Source organism: Hydra vulgaris, chromosome 03 (assembly GCF_038396675.1).
Source record: "Hydra vulgaris chromosome 03, alternate assembly HydraT2T_AEP".
NCBI classification, from domain to species: domain Eukaryota; kingdom Metazoa; phylum Cnidaria; class Hydrozoa; order Anthoathecata; family Hydridae; genus Hydra; species Hydra vulgaris.
Window position 1 is genome coordinate 29,728,042 of NC_088922.1, and position 16,959 is coordinate 29,745,000.

Here is a 16,959-nt window from a genome sequence, read left to right on the forward strand (position 1 = left end):
TCTGATGATCGCATTCTTCTTTTCATCTCGAAGAAACAAGTGATTCTGCTAAGACCTCCAAACCCCTTTTGCTATTAAAAATTTAAAATTATTGAATCATTCTTTTCTGAACACAGTCGTTCTTGATGGACAACTCTCTTTCATTTCCAGTAACTTTTGGGGTACCAAAAGTTTTCATCCTTGGTCCTATATTGTTCCTCATCTAAATTAACGATTTTCTAATAATTTTACCTCTTAAGTGGCCCTATCTGCAAATGTCATCAATTTTTGATTGTTTAGAATTTATAAGCAGCCCATCTTGAATGTGATCTAATTTCTGTGACAGCTTGGGGCTTGCAGTGACTGGCGAATTTCAAGCCAAGCAAATCTCAGTAGTTAATAATTATTAAAATATTGTTGATATTCTTATGTCAATGAATGGAAACGCCCTTACAGAATCTACCTTACTGAATCTTCTACTTTATGTCTTCTCAGATAATCATTTATTCCCAACCTCTAAAAAAGATGCTATATGCAATCTGTTGTAAATTTAGCACCTGTTAAGATTGCTAATTTCTTACTTTTTTTAGTGGTTAGCTGCAGCCTTGTTGAGAGTTATTAAAAATTAAAAAATAAATAAAAAAAACAACAAACCTGCAATACAAGCAGTCATAAAACATGCTAATGTCCCAGATACAAGTGCTCTGAATACCAACTTTGCTAAACATTGTTTTTTACTTGGAATAAGACAACTTAATCCTCCTAATTGGATTCCCATAGAACCAAAATTAGCAAAGCCACAGAGTGCATAAGTAGCAATTACTTCTGAACGTTGCTGTAAAAGTTTCAATAAAATTTAACATTAAAAAAGAATTCAAGACAGTTTTGATAAAATATTAAATTAAATTTTTTTTTAAGTTAAAACTTTATGTTCAAAATTAGTTAAAAGCAGTGGCGTACCAACATGTTTTGGGGCCTAGGGCGGCACTTGGTAAATGGGGCCAATATATATATATATATATATATATATATATATATATATATATATATATATATATATATATATATATATATATATATATATATATATATATATATATATATATATATATATATATATATATATATATATATATATATATATATATAAATTAGTAAAAAACACTTATCTAACTTTTATCTTCTACTTTAAGTTTAGCCATTGCTAGATCATCAGGAAGAGTGCTGGATCATCGGGAAGAGAACTCTTCCTGATGATCCAGCAATGGTGAAACTTAAAGTAGAAGATAAAAGTTAGATAAGTGTTTTTACTAACTTATTATTGCTCTGTTCTTTAAGAACATTGAGCACTCTATTTGTAAAATAAACCAACATAATTTACATATATATATATATATATATATATATATATATATATATATATATATATATATATATATATATATATATATATATATATATATATATACTACATTAATGAATGTATGTATAACACATTATCTTTCTCCACTTTCTTGAAAACGTTTGTAATAAACAAAAATTAGCAAATACCATCTTTATCATTATCTATCAGTTTATATGTTTATTTATATATATATATCCATTAACGCCATTTTATCACTTATAGAAATTCATTTATGTACACAAAGGACTAAAACATTAGTTTTGATTATTTATTTTAAATGATAATACAATGATGTACAATGTACAGTAAAAAAAACAGATTTACAGCAAAGAGTTACCTCTTGAAACACATTAAAATACTTTTTTGCGAGCCTTGACTTCTGCAAGTCATTTGATTAACTCATCAAAATTCACATGTTTTGCAATTTCGTTTTCTACTGATATTATGGCCAAGCTCGTCAAACGAGACTGGCTCTTGTAGAGCGGAGATTTTAATTAATTTCAATTTTGAAAAACTCCTCTCACAAGAAGCCACGGACACACATATAGTTAGAAACAGTTTAAGAGCTTCAGTCACGATTGGCAACAATTCACGAAAGTCCATTTCGATGATAAACTGAAGCATTTTCAAGGATGTCCATGCAGCTGCAATGTCTAATTTGATGCCAGAAGCCTTTAGATGCCTTCTCAGCTTTTACTTCAGGCAGCATTTCTTCCACCTCTGCATCATTGAAAGTTTCTGAAAACTGATGGGCATAGGTTACAATTTCTTCATCAGCTCCCTTCAAAAGATTACCTGTGTGTACAACAGCAAACTTTTCATATACAGTGTTCATCGAGGTCAAAAGTTTTTCCAATTCTACATGAAAGTGGTCAGTGCACTCGAACATAGCACGCTTCAATTCTTCCTGTGGAGTTAAACCTGCATCTTTAGCAATTTCTCCTGGCATCATCTTTTATCAATGCATATTTCAGCACAAGTCTGGGTCGCATATTCTACAGCATTATGGACCAGAACTTCTTGACTTCCTACTAAAAAGGTCTTCAAGTTTTTAAGCTTCACAACACACTTTTCCAAGCTAATACCTTTGATTTGAAGATATTTTTGGGCATGATTCAGCTTGAGTAGAATGAGGTACCACAAATGCAAGAAGCAAAGGAAATTGAAATTACAAATGTTTGTCATCAACACCTCCGCTGCTCCTCTCTTATCTAGGTTTTCAGAAGCATCGCAAAGATTTTCCACAGCCTTAACCAACTTTTAGAAATGTTTGAAGATTGGTTTCACGGCATCATGATAAGCACTCCACCTGGTATCATTAAGTCTCTTCACTGTCACTCCAACGGTTTCTTTTAGGACCTCCCATCTATGTGTTGAACATGAAAAAAACGTGTACACACTTTCCAAAGTTCCAAAAAATGTGACACAAACAGAAACACTACCAAAAGCATGTACGCCACATAAATTAAGCGAATGGTTAGCACAAGGCACAAATATTGCTTTTAGATTAAATTCTTTAATTCTGGTTTGTACTCCTGCATGAATGCCAGACATTGTCTTGGCATTATCGTATCCTTGGCTTCGACAAAGCTTTAAATCCAAGCCGTCCTTTTCAAGAGATTGAACAATTTCCTGTGTTATGGAGTCTGCCTTTTTCCCACTTAGAGAAATAAAACCTTCACCTCCACGTTCCTGTTGCCAATTTTCACATACTTTATGACCTGACTGATTTGTTCTGTGTGGGATATACAATATGCCATAGAATTAAGCTTTCTTGATTTCACAGATTAATTCTTGTTTTACAGCATTGCCTAAAGGAGATATAAACTCATTTTGCACTGCAGGTGATAAATAAGAAACTGGAATCAATCCTGATTCCAATGATTGCTGAAGCCATATGCTGTGCTCCTTTAAAACAGGGTCATAGTTTGAAAGGAGGCTGACAAGTTCCAAGAAATTACCATGGTTTTCAGAAGCAAAGTCTTCCTTGTGGCCTTGAAAAGGCAAATTCTGTTTTTTTCTCAAATTCTGCCAAAAAAAAGTGTTATATCTAAGAGACGATGCAAAATGACTCTCCATTTCTTCTTCTCTCTTTCCATTACGTCTTGGTGAGCAGCGTCGATGATTTTGTTAAGGAGAAGCCTTGCTTCAAGTGTTTTCCATTTTTCTAAATTGTTAATATGTAATTCAGAGTTTTCGTGATCTGATACTTTAGGATTCAATTTCCACCAACTATTGAATCCTGTGATGAAACTTGATTTGGTCATTGGATTATCGTTCTGATCAAACAACTTGCAACAAAAGCAAAACAGTGATTTTTTTTCATGAGAATAGACCATCCATTTCCTCAAAATCTGTTCTCCACTTGGAAGCTTCTTGTAAAACTAGCTTTTTGTCAGCTGTCTAGTTTGACCCTTTGAATTTTCTCCTGGTTTATGAACTGGATCAAATGGCCCCTCCAAGTTCTGGTAAATTTCACTGCCTTGTCTTATAACATCGGTTCTGAGATAATCTGGCATTGGAGTGGGCCAGTTTCTTACATCATAATTTATTGTTAAATCTTCTGATTCGTGTACTGAATTTGCGTCTGATTCAGAACGTATCAAATTGGTTATGTCTTCTTCTTCTTGCCTTTTGTATTGTTCTTCTTCTCCTTTTTCTTGTTCTTCATTGCTTGTTTGTTCATTCCGTTGGTTATAGCTTGTACTTGGGCCTTCTAAAGATTCAGGGCCCTCCTTTGGCCCTGCTTCATTGTTTGCCTTCATTGTTTTCCCTTTTAGTAAATTTAAGTATTGAACCCAACAACCGTTGTAGTTCTTGTTCTTTGGCTTTTTGTTTTTTCTTCTTTTCCCATCCACTGGGATAGCTTCCTTTCATGTTATCAACAGGTCTCTTGACTCTGAAAATAATTGTTCTATTTTAGACAATAAAGTATTTAGAAAATAAAACAAACCTTTGCGTTATGGGTTTGAAAACGAACCAAACCTAATAAATAAACACTGTAACATAAAACTGTCAAGTTTTGAATTACATTTTTCGGCTATTTTCTTAGAAAAATTTCAGTATAAGTAACAGTGATTAATGATGTTTTCAGTATAAGTAACAGTGATTAATGATGCTTTCAGTATAAGTAACAGTATAACGATGTTTTCACTTCGCTTGTTAGTAGATATCTATTTAAAGTGAAATGTGCGCACATGAAAATGTAAAATTTCTGGTTTTAAAATTCATTGTTCTATCGTTGTAGGTTTTCAGTGGCCTATTGTTCTATTTATGCATCAGAGCTTCGCATGTCTCCACGAATAAAATTAGGTAATTCTTAAGGTGTGCTTAATAACGTTTTTCATTGGAATTATTTTTTATTATTATTTGTGGTTTTACTTTAGAGACAGGTTTGCAGAGATTGGCTGTCTCCACGGGAGTTGTTTATTCTAGAATTTTCTTAAGGGAATTGTTTGATTGCCTATTATTGCTAATGCTTTAACGAGTATTTTCAAAACAGCTGTTCAAAGGGAAATTTAGATGTTCTCATTGTATATTATTGTGCCTCTAATTTAGTTAGTTGTGTGTTTTCTGTTTTGACGTATATTATATTTAATATATTATTTATTATATATATTATATTTATTATATTTACAACTATTATTGTGTTTATTGTATTTATTATATAAATTATATTAATTATATTTATTATACTCATTATATTTATTATATTCATTAAATCAATTATGCTAATTATATTTGTTATATTAATTATATTTATTATAATTATTATTTTTATTATATTAATTATATTTATTATATTTATCATATTTATTATATCTATTATATTTATTATAATTATTATATTTGTTTTAATTATTATATTTATTATATTTATTAATGTTCACAAATAAGCTAGATATTAATTGGATTTATGAACCATAAAAATAATATGGGGGATTTAAAAAAAATGGATTTTAATTTTAATGTTTTTGGAATCTGGGGCCCCCAAGATGAATGTTATCATGGTCTCGGGTTTAAATTTGTCCATGCCACCTATGGTAATAGCTCCTTCCATATGGGAAATTTGCTAGGACGAACAAACAATATCAAAACTAAATGTTTTCGTACTACTGATAAAAATTATTGTTTACCAAAATAGGCTAGGCCTACTCATTTTTAAGGTCAAAATTAGTTATTAAAAACCAAGTAATTAAATTGACAATACGGATAGTGTTTAAGGACAGGCCCCTTATGTGGCTTCAACATAAAACGACGTGTGATATAAAACTATAACCTGATAACTAAAATCTTCTCATGCAGCCTTGTTAGGCCTATATGCAGGAATAAAATTATAACTTACCATGTAACTTGGTGATGATGAACTGAAGACGTGATTTGCTCTCGAATTATTGAGGTACTGAATGATAGAGTATATTAATCACATTAATGAAATGATATAAACATCTGTCAGTCTGCCTGAACCATAATAAACCATAGACTCGTAGGTAGGGCGGGCGAATCTATTTATTAGTACTTGCAGGTGTGGGGGAGGAAACTTCGTGGAGGGCCTTCAAAACAGTCACGGTGGTTGTTTTGGCCAAGATGTCATTTCAATTTCTTACATCTTGGTTTGTTTGCTGTGGATGTTTATTATCTTGGCAAGCAGATACAATCATGTTTCAGGTTCATTTTTGTTGTAAACAATTATGATTACAGAACAAAAATGTTGACTATTACAAAATCTGGCTGAAGTAAAAAAAACATAAATTGTATTAACAATTGGGGGCCTACTCCCAGACAGGGCCTGGGGCGGACCGCCCCCCGCCCCACCTTCGTACGCCACTGGTTAAAAGCAGCCTTTATATAAGAAATCAATAAAAACTCTAATATAACAACCTTTGCAAAAGTGTTCAAATTGGATTTAAACTAAAAGTAAATGAGTATTTTTTCAAAAAAAAAAAATTAATTATTTTTAATAATATAACCATCACTGTCTATGATCTCTTGCCAATCCTTAAACAAAAACAAATGCGGTTGGTATAAAACTTTTAAGACTTTGAATCAAAGAACTGATTTAGGTGCTGTTGGAGAGCCTCATTGTTTTTAAATCTTTAATACATGCTGTAGCTTAGTGATCGTAGCTTAGTGATATTTTTTGGGATTAAGTAGGGCAAGTAGGATGATTAAAGCAACACTTCCAAGCCAAACTTTAATAACTTTTGCTGTATCATTTGAAATCCTAAAATGGCTTTTCATGGAAGAAGTAAACTTTGTCGTGCCCTGGGTTCTTTTTTAAGAGTTTTACTTAATGCTGGAGTTTCTGAAGTAATTGTAATGTTTGACAAAAGCAGTTCCCAGTACACAATGCCAACCCTCGGAATTAGGGTCGGCATTCAGCAATGCCGACCTTAAAGTATTTGAGATCGGCAAAAAAATTGCCGACCTCGTTTCTATGCTTTATGGTTAGACTTTTGTATCAAATAATTTTTGTTGACCTGATGCTGACCTCATTTTTCCTAATTCCAAGGGTTGCAATGCTGTGTCTCATCAAACCGAAAGCAACACTATTTTGTTAGCCCTAGCCACAGGCATTGGTGTGGTTTAAGTAGAGTACCCACTTCTTATCTCAAGATAATATCCATCCTTTTTTCCATTTGATGATAGGAAAGTTAAAATCACGATAAGATTTAAAAAATTTTATTTTTAGTAAACGTTTTGGCATAAGAAATAGTGTTTCCAATTTTATTGAAGGCTTTAATTTCACTAGCTATGGTTGCACTTATTACCGGTGGGCAATAAATGCAACCAAAAAGAAGAGTAAGTAAAGTGAGTTTAAACTAGAGTTGTTCAGAGTGCTTGATTTGAGATTTTAAATGTATTTTAGAACTTTCAAATTCATGGTTAGGGGTATTACAACTTATGTTAATTGTAGTAAAACTGCAATTGGTATAAATTGCAATAACCATGAGTTTTTAAACTACAAATTTGTTAAACTAGTCGCTGGGACAAAAATGACATCGTATTTATAGTTAGCAATTACTATTAAAAGTTTCAGAAGTTTGTTATGATTTAGAGACATAGCATTTGTATACAAGAGTATAAAAAAGCTATTATGTAACAATTTTTATGCCTATTATTGACTGGTAGCTGTTGATTGTGATAAATCAACAACTACCAGTTGTTAAATGTCCTAGTTGCTGACTGTGATGAATTAACCATTACCAGTCAATGATTGGTTTTAAACATCTTTGCATCTGCTGTCCTTTTTTTGTTACACAAAGGGATATTTTTTTTGACTCAATTGATAACATTTTTTGGGTGATGTCAATGCAGAGAATAGTAACTCTGCGGACAACATATTAAAAAAGTTTATCAAGTTTAAAAATGGTTTTAAGTTCATCATTATGTTTCTTCTTTTCTAGGTTCAGTACAGGATACAGTCAGATTGAATAAAAATCTCTTTGTACTTTGAATTAGCTTCATTTCTTGCCGAAGAAATGACTTTATTACAAGCCTCCGCAGAGTCAACTTTAACTATAAGTTGTTACAAGCATATCATTTATTATTTTAGTGCCATCTTTTGAATGTTCTTCTTGAGTGTCTTTTAGTGAATTTTTGACACCAACAACAACTTTTGGTAGCCCTGTTGGCTTACATACATTAAATTTTTTAACAGCTGTTTTCATAAGGACATAGTTTGCAACTGTTCTAATTTTGGTTATGTCTAAATAAGATGGTTTAGTAGTGAATATCTGATATGGAAAGGATTTTTTTTTGGAAGATGTTGTTTTTGCAAACTAGACTTTTTATCCTGAAGCATTTGAATTTCATTTGTCATGGCTGTTTCAAAAGCAAGAAACTCAAAGCAAAGTTCATCATTTTTGCCCTGAGCTTTAAAGTATAAGCAACTGAATTTGTTTTCAGTTGTAAAGCTGTTAAAACTGATATGTTGATCTAACTACTAACAAATAATACCAAATATACAAATAATAAAATATAAAAGTTGTGAAGATTTATCAGCCTAGGAGGACTACCACCCTTAACAGTGGATTAACACATGAGGGACATGAAATATTTATTACATTAGTTAACCTTATTAACACAAATTCTATAAAAATATTGGATGTTTTTTTATTGTGTATGTATGTATGTATGTATGTATGTATGTATGTATGTATGTATGATGTATGCCTGTATATATATATATATATATATATATATATATATATATATATATATATATATATATATATATATATATATATATATATATATATATATATATATGTGTATATATATATATATATATATATATATATATATATATATATATATATATATATATATATATATATATATATATATATATGTAAATTATGTTAGTGTATTTTACAAATAGAGTGCTCAATGTTCTTAAAGAACAGAGCAATAATAAATTAGTAAAAAGCACTTATCTAACTTTTATCTTCTACTTTAAGTTTCACCATTGCTGGATCATAAGGAAGAGTTACTAAATCTCGAAAAAAATTCAATTTATAGAAAAAATAAATTACATGAAGTAATAAATTATTATTTATTCTTATTATAATAAATTATCATTTATTATATATTATATTATTATAATTATTATTATTGATGATCCAGCAATGGTGAAACTTTTAAGTTTCACCATTGCTGTAAAAGATAAAAGTTAGATAAGTGTTTTTTACTAATTTATATATATATATATATATATATATATATATATATATATATATATATATATATATATATATATATATATATATATATATATATATATACATATATATATATATATATATACATATATATATATATATATATACATATATATATATATATATATATATATATATATATATATATATATATATATATATATATATATATATATATATATATATAAATTAGTAAAAAACATATATATATATATAGTAAGTATATACATATATATATATATATAGTAAGTATAACTTATATAATCGTGATATATTTGAAATATACGTGTTAAGTTTAATTTAGTTGTGTTCAGTTTTTTTCAATTTAAGACAAATAATATTATTAAATAGCAAATTTTTATATTTTTACAATCACTATAAACCCTTTAATTGAATTTAGTTTTCACAACAAAAAAAACTTTAGTTGTTAAAATTTTTGTAAAATATAAAAATTGCTAAAATAAATAAACTACACATGTAACAGTTGATATAGTTAAAAAAAAAAAAAAATACCTTACAGATAATTTTTCTGCACTAGCATTTAAAATCCTATTTGAAATCAGCGTTGACAGTTGTTGGTATGCAATAAACTCATTTAAAAATGTTTTGATGCCAAGTAATTTAGCGACTGCAAAAGAATCATTCCAGCTTACACCCATGATATATGCAAATGGCATAAAAATGTATGAACATATAAACTATAAAATAAAAATATTAGTATAATACTATTGGGTAGAGTTTTAAAAAGTATATGGTGATGTTTTTAAATTAACAGTAAGCAAACAAAAACAAAAATAAATAAAAAAAGAATTAAAAAATTATTGAAATCGATTTTGCTTTTGCAGTACAGAAAGTGAATTTAAAGTACATTCATTAAAGTGAATTTGTAGTACGGAATTTAAAGAGAGGAAAAAGTGTTAAAATAATAACAAAATAAAATACCATTTTTTATTTTAAAGAATAACATCTCTAACAAAAAAGAAAAAGGTTAATCAACCAAAATTTTAACAACAGATCCAAACAAAATACCCAACAACAACAAAAAATATTTTTTGATGTACACATTTTTACTCGGGTTTTATAAAATGATTATTATTTTATAAAGCCCGATAAATTTTTGTATATTTTCCCTTCATGACTGATTTCAGTTACAAACTCTGGTTTTTGGATTTCAGTACAAACTCTGATTTTTGAAGAACCTTTTTTGACAATATAATAGGCCTGTTAAATGTTCTAGTATTTTGAGGGACACCTAAAAATATTTTTAGATGAAAAAAAAAATTTTATTAAAGCATTATTTTATTATAAATAACATATTTAGAAGGTCAGACATTTTTGAAAATTTTTGAAACCACCTTAGTAAATACTTTATAAAACTATTTCAAAAATAGTAGCTGTATTCGATTAATTTTTTAAATTAATTTCCTTACAAAAACTGAATGGAAAACTGAAACATTTTTTTTTTAATAAAACCAAGAGTTTAGTTTAATCTCTTTTCTTAGTTTTAGTTAAATCTCTTTCTCTCTCGGTATATATATATATTTATATATATATTTATATATATATATATATATATATATATATATATATATATATATATATATATATATATATATATATATATATATATATATATATATATATATATATATATATATATATAGCAGGTCTATATCTCACTAAACAAGCCACCCTAATATACATATATATATATATGTATGTATATATATATATATATATATATATATATATATATATATATATATATATATATATATATATATTTGGGTGGGCTGAAAAATTTGAAAATATTTGAAATATTTTAACAAATCAAAAAGTTTCTCCTTTTAATACCTGGCTTTTGGTCTGTAAAACACATTTATGAAGAAAAAAGTCAGTGGTTACCAGTTATAGCCAATCCACTTGGTTTATGTCTCAAAATGTAGAACTTTTGATACTTTTTTGGGTTAAAAATGCAAAAATAATTATATATATAAATTATAAAATAAGCTACAAGCATTAAAAAACAAGCATCAATTAGGTACCAAATGATGCAGAACAAAATTTAGAACATTGTTTATCAAAATAACACTTTTGTATAAAAATACTGATAAAACTTTTAACTTAAAAATTAATGAAGTTATTGCCAAAAATCTAGATTTTTTTTTGTCTTTAGTTGAATTAGTGACATTTAAAGTATGAGATCGAAAAAAATGAGAAACCACTTTCAAAATAAATTACTAACACATTAAAAATTTATTTAACTATTGTTATGACTTTGGGTTACGGGATTTGCTCATTTTCTAACACTTTTGATTGGTTAACATAATTTGAATGAGGTATCTATGACAGCGTTAAAGTAAGACTCTGATGTTGTTTTGTTGATTTTTTTTATTTTAATATCTTTTTAATTGTCTTGGGTTTGTTTATGCTAAAAATACCTATTTGGTTTTATATGTCCTATTTGGTTTTATATGTCTTAAAAACCTATTTGGTTTTATAAAACCTATTTGGTTATATAAAACCTATTTGGTTTTATATGTCTTAAAAAGAAATTTATTAGTATTTTTGTGTATTTATTAGAATTTTAATTTATTGCATTTTTAATATTTTCTTTCAGTTGAATGGTAAGTGATTTATTTAGTCATTTTTACTTATATTCTCTAGTAGTTCTACACTTTTATTATCATATCATCAAAAAAATATTGGTGCTATAAAAATTTGGGGATGGTTGGGATTTTGGCTATTTGTAGTGAGTCCTTTTTTTATTGCAATATGGAAGGCGTAAGTCGCAGGCTAAAGCATAAGTGGCAATGACACTTGTCTGACAAGATAAACTTTGTTATTAGTGCTGATCCTCATTGAAACCCCAGTTATAATAGACGCGACTCTGAGGAGATGTTTAATACTCTATCACTACACAAATTATGTTAACACATTAGCATTATTGTTTTGTTTTTTTCCATTCTAAGGCCTTACATTGTTGTATGTATACTTTTATTTTGTTGTCAATATTTTGTTTTGTATGTTGTTGTTTGGTGATAATTTGTTGTATATCTTTGTTCATATTAAGCTTATATAAAATATTTATTGTTTATTTTTTATTTTCGTAAGTATTGTTTAGGTGTATTGCCTATCTTATTTTTGTCATCATATGAGCACATTTTTGAATATTCTTCAATTAATCTTTATTTTTGTCTTGACAACTGTCAAAATAAGCTTTTTTCAAAAAATAATTCTTCTCTATTCTAATGTACTTCGTTTTTCCCTAAGGCGTTCACTGCTCGTGGTTGACAACTTGGCGAATTTATATGCCAAAGTTTTTAAATAACAACGACATTTAAAGCATGATCGAGAAAAATTAGAAACGGAAATCACTTTCAAAATAAATCACTAACACATTAAAAATGATAATAATAATATTTTAATCAAGTAATGATAGTAGTTGTCAAAAATCATAAAAAAAGAAATTCAAATTATAATTTATTAAAATGTCATTGAAGCAATTTGAAAATCGAAAAAACATCTTGCATATTTATAAAGAAAACCCATTATGGAACTACAAACGAGCCTCAAAATTTACTAGAATTCTTATATCTTCTGTTATAAGGGTTATAAAATGATATAAGAAGACTTTATCCATTGAACTAGCTAAAGGATCAGGAAAGAAAAAAAATTTAACATTAAATCAGTAGTTAAAGAAATCCAGGCAGGCTAAGAGAAAGAGCTAAAGTACAAAGTTTCTTATTTTTTGGTAAAAACAGTAAAAAAATACTACAATTACAATTCTTTCTGAGCAATTAAATACCCAAATTGTTCCAACAAACAAAATTTCACTGCCAAAACACAAGCACAAAAACTTAACACCCAAGTTTTGACAAAATTGAATCACTGCATTTTGATGGACAATGAGACTAACATAAAATGTGACTTTAGTCAACTTACTGAAGACAAATATTATACTTCAATTGGCAGTGTAAGCAACAAGTATAAATAAAAATTGTGGACAAATATGGCAAAAATTGCTCTTACGGCAAGCAATTTGTAGTTGTGGAAAAAAGAGTATAGCTTTTGTGATGTCATAAACTTTGACACCAGAAATTTATGTTCAAGAGTGTCTTCAAAAGTGACTTTTACCACTCATTTGATTGCACGCTAGACCTTCATTGTTTTGGTCTGACTTAGCTTCAAGCTACCTCAGTAATTGTAATGTTTTTTTTTGTGTTTTATTTATAAATAAAACACAAAAAAAAAATATACAAAACATTACAATTTAAATCCACTTTTTATCTGAAATTTTTAATTACTTTCCTGAACCTAATTTTGTTTCCAATAACTCCATCTCTACGATTGTGTCCAACTACAGAAGCTGAAGCTTCTGTAACAAGTTTTCAATGTCTTGAAACATTTTGGCTGTGACACTCATATTTTAACTTAAGTGGTTTTGCAATAAATTCAAGTATTTTATCTTCGAAAATCAGTCTCAAAACCGGTGGAATTGTGTGCCATTGGGAAATTAGGGTCATTTTATAATAACATGCAGCTTTGAAATTAATCTTGGACTTTAAAAACACTAATACATTTTCATTCATTAAGGGATAATCATTAAACTTAAGACATCGTTCAAGCACTTGCTTCAGTGGGAAGTTTTCTAAAAGTAAACTATTTTATGGGTTTAACGGGTGATGCGGAAGTTATCGGACAAAATAAAAACGTCAATAACTTATTTATAAATAAAAAAACAAACTACTATTATATTTTTTTTAAATAAAGCATTTATCTTTTAATAAAAATATATTAGCTTTTATATGAAAAAACACCACCATCTGCAATTGATCTCAATTTTGCTCTGACGCCTTTCATATGCGACTGTAAAAAGTTTAAATCAATTTCTTGTAGTTTTAGTTTAATGCGATCAATCAAAACTTGCTCTGTTGAAGCTTGCCAATCTCCCTCGTAAACCTTCTGTGCCAACTGTCCCCAAAAATTTTCGATTGGTCGTGCTTAAGGCACATTTGGGGAATTGGATTCTTTATCAACGTAATAGACATATTGGTCCATCCAATTTAGAGAATCTTTAGAATAATGAGAACTTAAATAAGTTAAAAATAAATAGTTAAAGTCTCCATGATACTTGTGAATAAATGGAAGAAGTCGTTTTTCTAAACATTCATTAATATAGATTGATGAATTGATCGCTACAGTCTTGGAAGTGCGAAAAAATGGCTACATACCACGGTCAGATATGGCTATCCACATTAATAATTTTTTTGGAAATTTCTCTTTTTCTATGAAACAAACACTTTCTGGGCATGTCTTTTTGTTGTTTGTGTAGTATCCAGAATTTCCAGACATGTCCCCTGCAAAACAAAAGTATTTTTCGTCATCGATGACTAGAAGCGATTTTGTGTTATAGAGTTGGTTAACTAGTCTCCTGCTTCTTTTCTTTGCCTTTATTTGTTGTTCTATAGTGTATTTTGGAGTCTTTTCACGTTTTCTGTATCTAATATTCATTTTTTTTAACTGACAACCAATTGTCGATTGATTTACACCGAATTTAATACCTATTTTTCTCTGACTGACCCCTTTTCGATTGTTGACAAGTCTCGTTAATTCGGCTTTCTTTTCTCGAGTCCAGGATGTCGGACGAGCAGGGTGGTTTCTATCAGAAAACGATTGAACAGTTTTAAGTCTTTTTAGGTTATCATATATAGTACTTCGAGCAAATCCTTCCTTTTCAAAATGATTTACGATTTTTTTTTATTTTTTATATCAGGTTTATTTACAAAAAACATTTTTAGTCGCTTTCAAAAAGATTCTCATTTAGCTGCATTTAACCTCATTTTAAATAATTGCGTTTCAAATAATAATGTTTATATTTTATATACGTTTATGCCTACGCATAAAACCACAAAAACTAGTTATTATGCTGAAATAATGAAATTAGGATTAGTCCGATAACTTCGGCATCACCCGTTAAAGCATTCATCCTTAATGTATTTATTTGCTGTTTTTCTTGTTGACATCTTTATGATATTTAATTATGTATCTGAAAAACAACCAAATAGATATTAGATGATTCAAATAGATATTAAATCTGTCAATTATTGGAAAAAAGTTGATTTGTTTTTAGTTTTCTGTAAATAATCTTTTAAATTTAGTTACAAGAAAAGTCATAAAATAAAATTGTCATAAAATTGTTTAAAATTAAATTCTACATCTTTTAGTGCAAAGTTTATACACATTAAACAAATGTTACACATTTTATAAAGAATTAAAGGATTTTTAACCTTTAACTGTTTTATATAGCCTCAAGTGGGTTAGCTAAAACTGATAATCACATGGTTTTTTTGTCATAAATCTTCACGTTGCATCAAGAGCCAAGTAATTAGAGGGGAACTTTTTATTTTTAAGTTTCAGTTCTCCCTAATATATATATATATATATATATATATATATATATATATATATATATATATATATATATATATATATATATATATATATATATATTTCTATATATACATATATATACCCATAAAGGAATTAAGCCTCACTGAATGACACCAAATTTCTGAAATGTTTTAAATGTGAATGATGTTTTACTACAAAATGAGTGTACACTGCATTCATTTAGGCGCTTTAAGTTGGATGTCATAGTAATGTCAACCTAACAAAGAAACAGTGGAAAACAAAATAAAAATTACACCTTTGTGGGAGATATCCCCACTATTTTAAATATTTTATAATACTTTATTGAAACACCCTGCATAAGGGTGTTTATCATGGTGTCTAACCAGGGTGTATATGATGGTACTTGTGGTATATGATTATTTATTGCATACAGATTAGTTTATACAGTGGTAAATTTAACTTTGATATATTCATGTCTATTAAAAAACCATTTAAGAAAGTTTGATATCCTAATAAATATTCAAAATTGACATTTTTTTAATTAAAAATTGACATAAACTTTTATATAATAACAAAATGGTTACAAAATTTTAAGAATTGAAACTTATAATAAATAATTATTAACATTGTATGTAATTAAATACTGATATAAACATTATGTACATGTTCTTATTTATTTTGGAGAATGTTTGTTCCTATTTAGATTGTCATACACTTGAGAATGTGACAGGTTGTTAACTGAAAACACACAAGGCTATTTATTTCTATTTAAAAGCAAAATATGCTAGTATTATGTGAAGTTTCTAACTCAGACGGTTTTGAGGGATTTGTATAATTCTCAAGACTTTTAAGATACACATCTCTGTCTCAAACTCTTTGATGTTTTCGCCAAAATCAGTGATAGCTTTCATTCTGCACAACTGCCTTCAACATACTTTAAGTACCAATCATAAGACTTTTAAATGCTAAAAGATTCCACTTTTGTTCCTTCACAATATTCTTATACATAAATAATTTAATTTGTTAAATTCGAACAAAATAACTAACTGAAAGACCCAACATACTGTTGATTAACTCAAAACATGCTGCCATATAAAACTCCAGTTCATTTTGTCATCTTAATTATCTTCCTAAGTTGAAACTATCATCATACAATCTATAGCATTCTTGGGAAGATCTGTTCCTTTTAATGTTGAATAATATGGTAGAAATTTCCCCAAGTGGTATTCAGATACAAATTAACTTTCATTAAAAGATGATTTTATAAAATATTTACTAATACTCAAATCATTCTATAAAATATTTACTATTCTATAAAACGATTTACTTAAATCATTCTATAAAATATTTACTTATTCAAATCATCATAATAAATATTTAAAATTACAAATTGTTAAGTGATGTCAAACTCGAAAATGTATATTACACTAAAAACTT

At 28.1% G+C, this 16,959-nt stretch overlaps 1 protein-coding gene across 2 annotated transcripts in view; it reads right to left on the bottom strand.

The window, feature by feature from the left end:
- Positions 1-16,959, bottom strand: part of LOC100207843 (solute carrier family 28 member 3) — a 93,389-nt gene that overhangs the window by 3,371 nt on the left and 73,059 nt on the right. For both annotated transcript variants that reach the window (XM_065792910.1, XM_065792911.1), the window contains exons 8-9: positions 9,627-9,806; positions 634-814 (exon numbers count right to left, since the gene is read on the bottom strand). In XM_065792910.1, the coding sequence (XP_065648982.1) occupies positions 634-814; positions 9,627-9,806 (361 nt within the window). The remainder of the gene's footprint in view (positions 1-633; positions 815-9,626; positions 9,807-16,959) is intronic.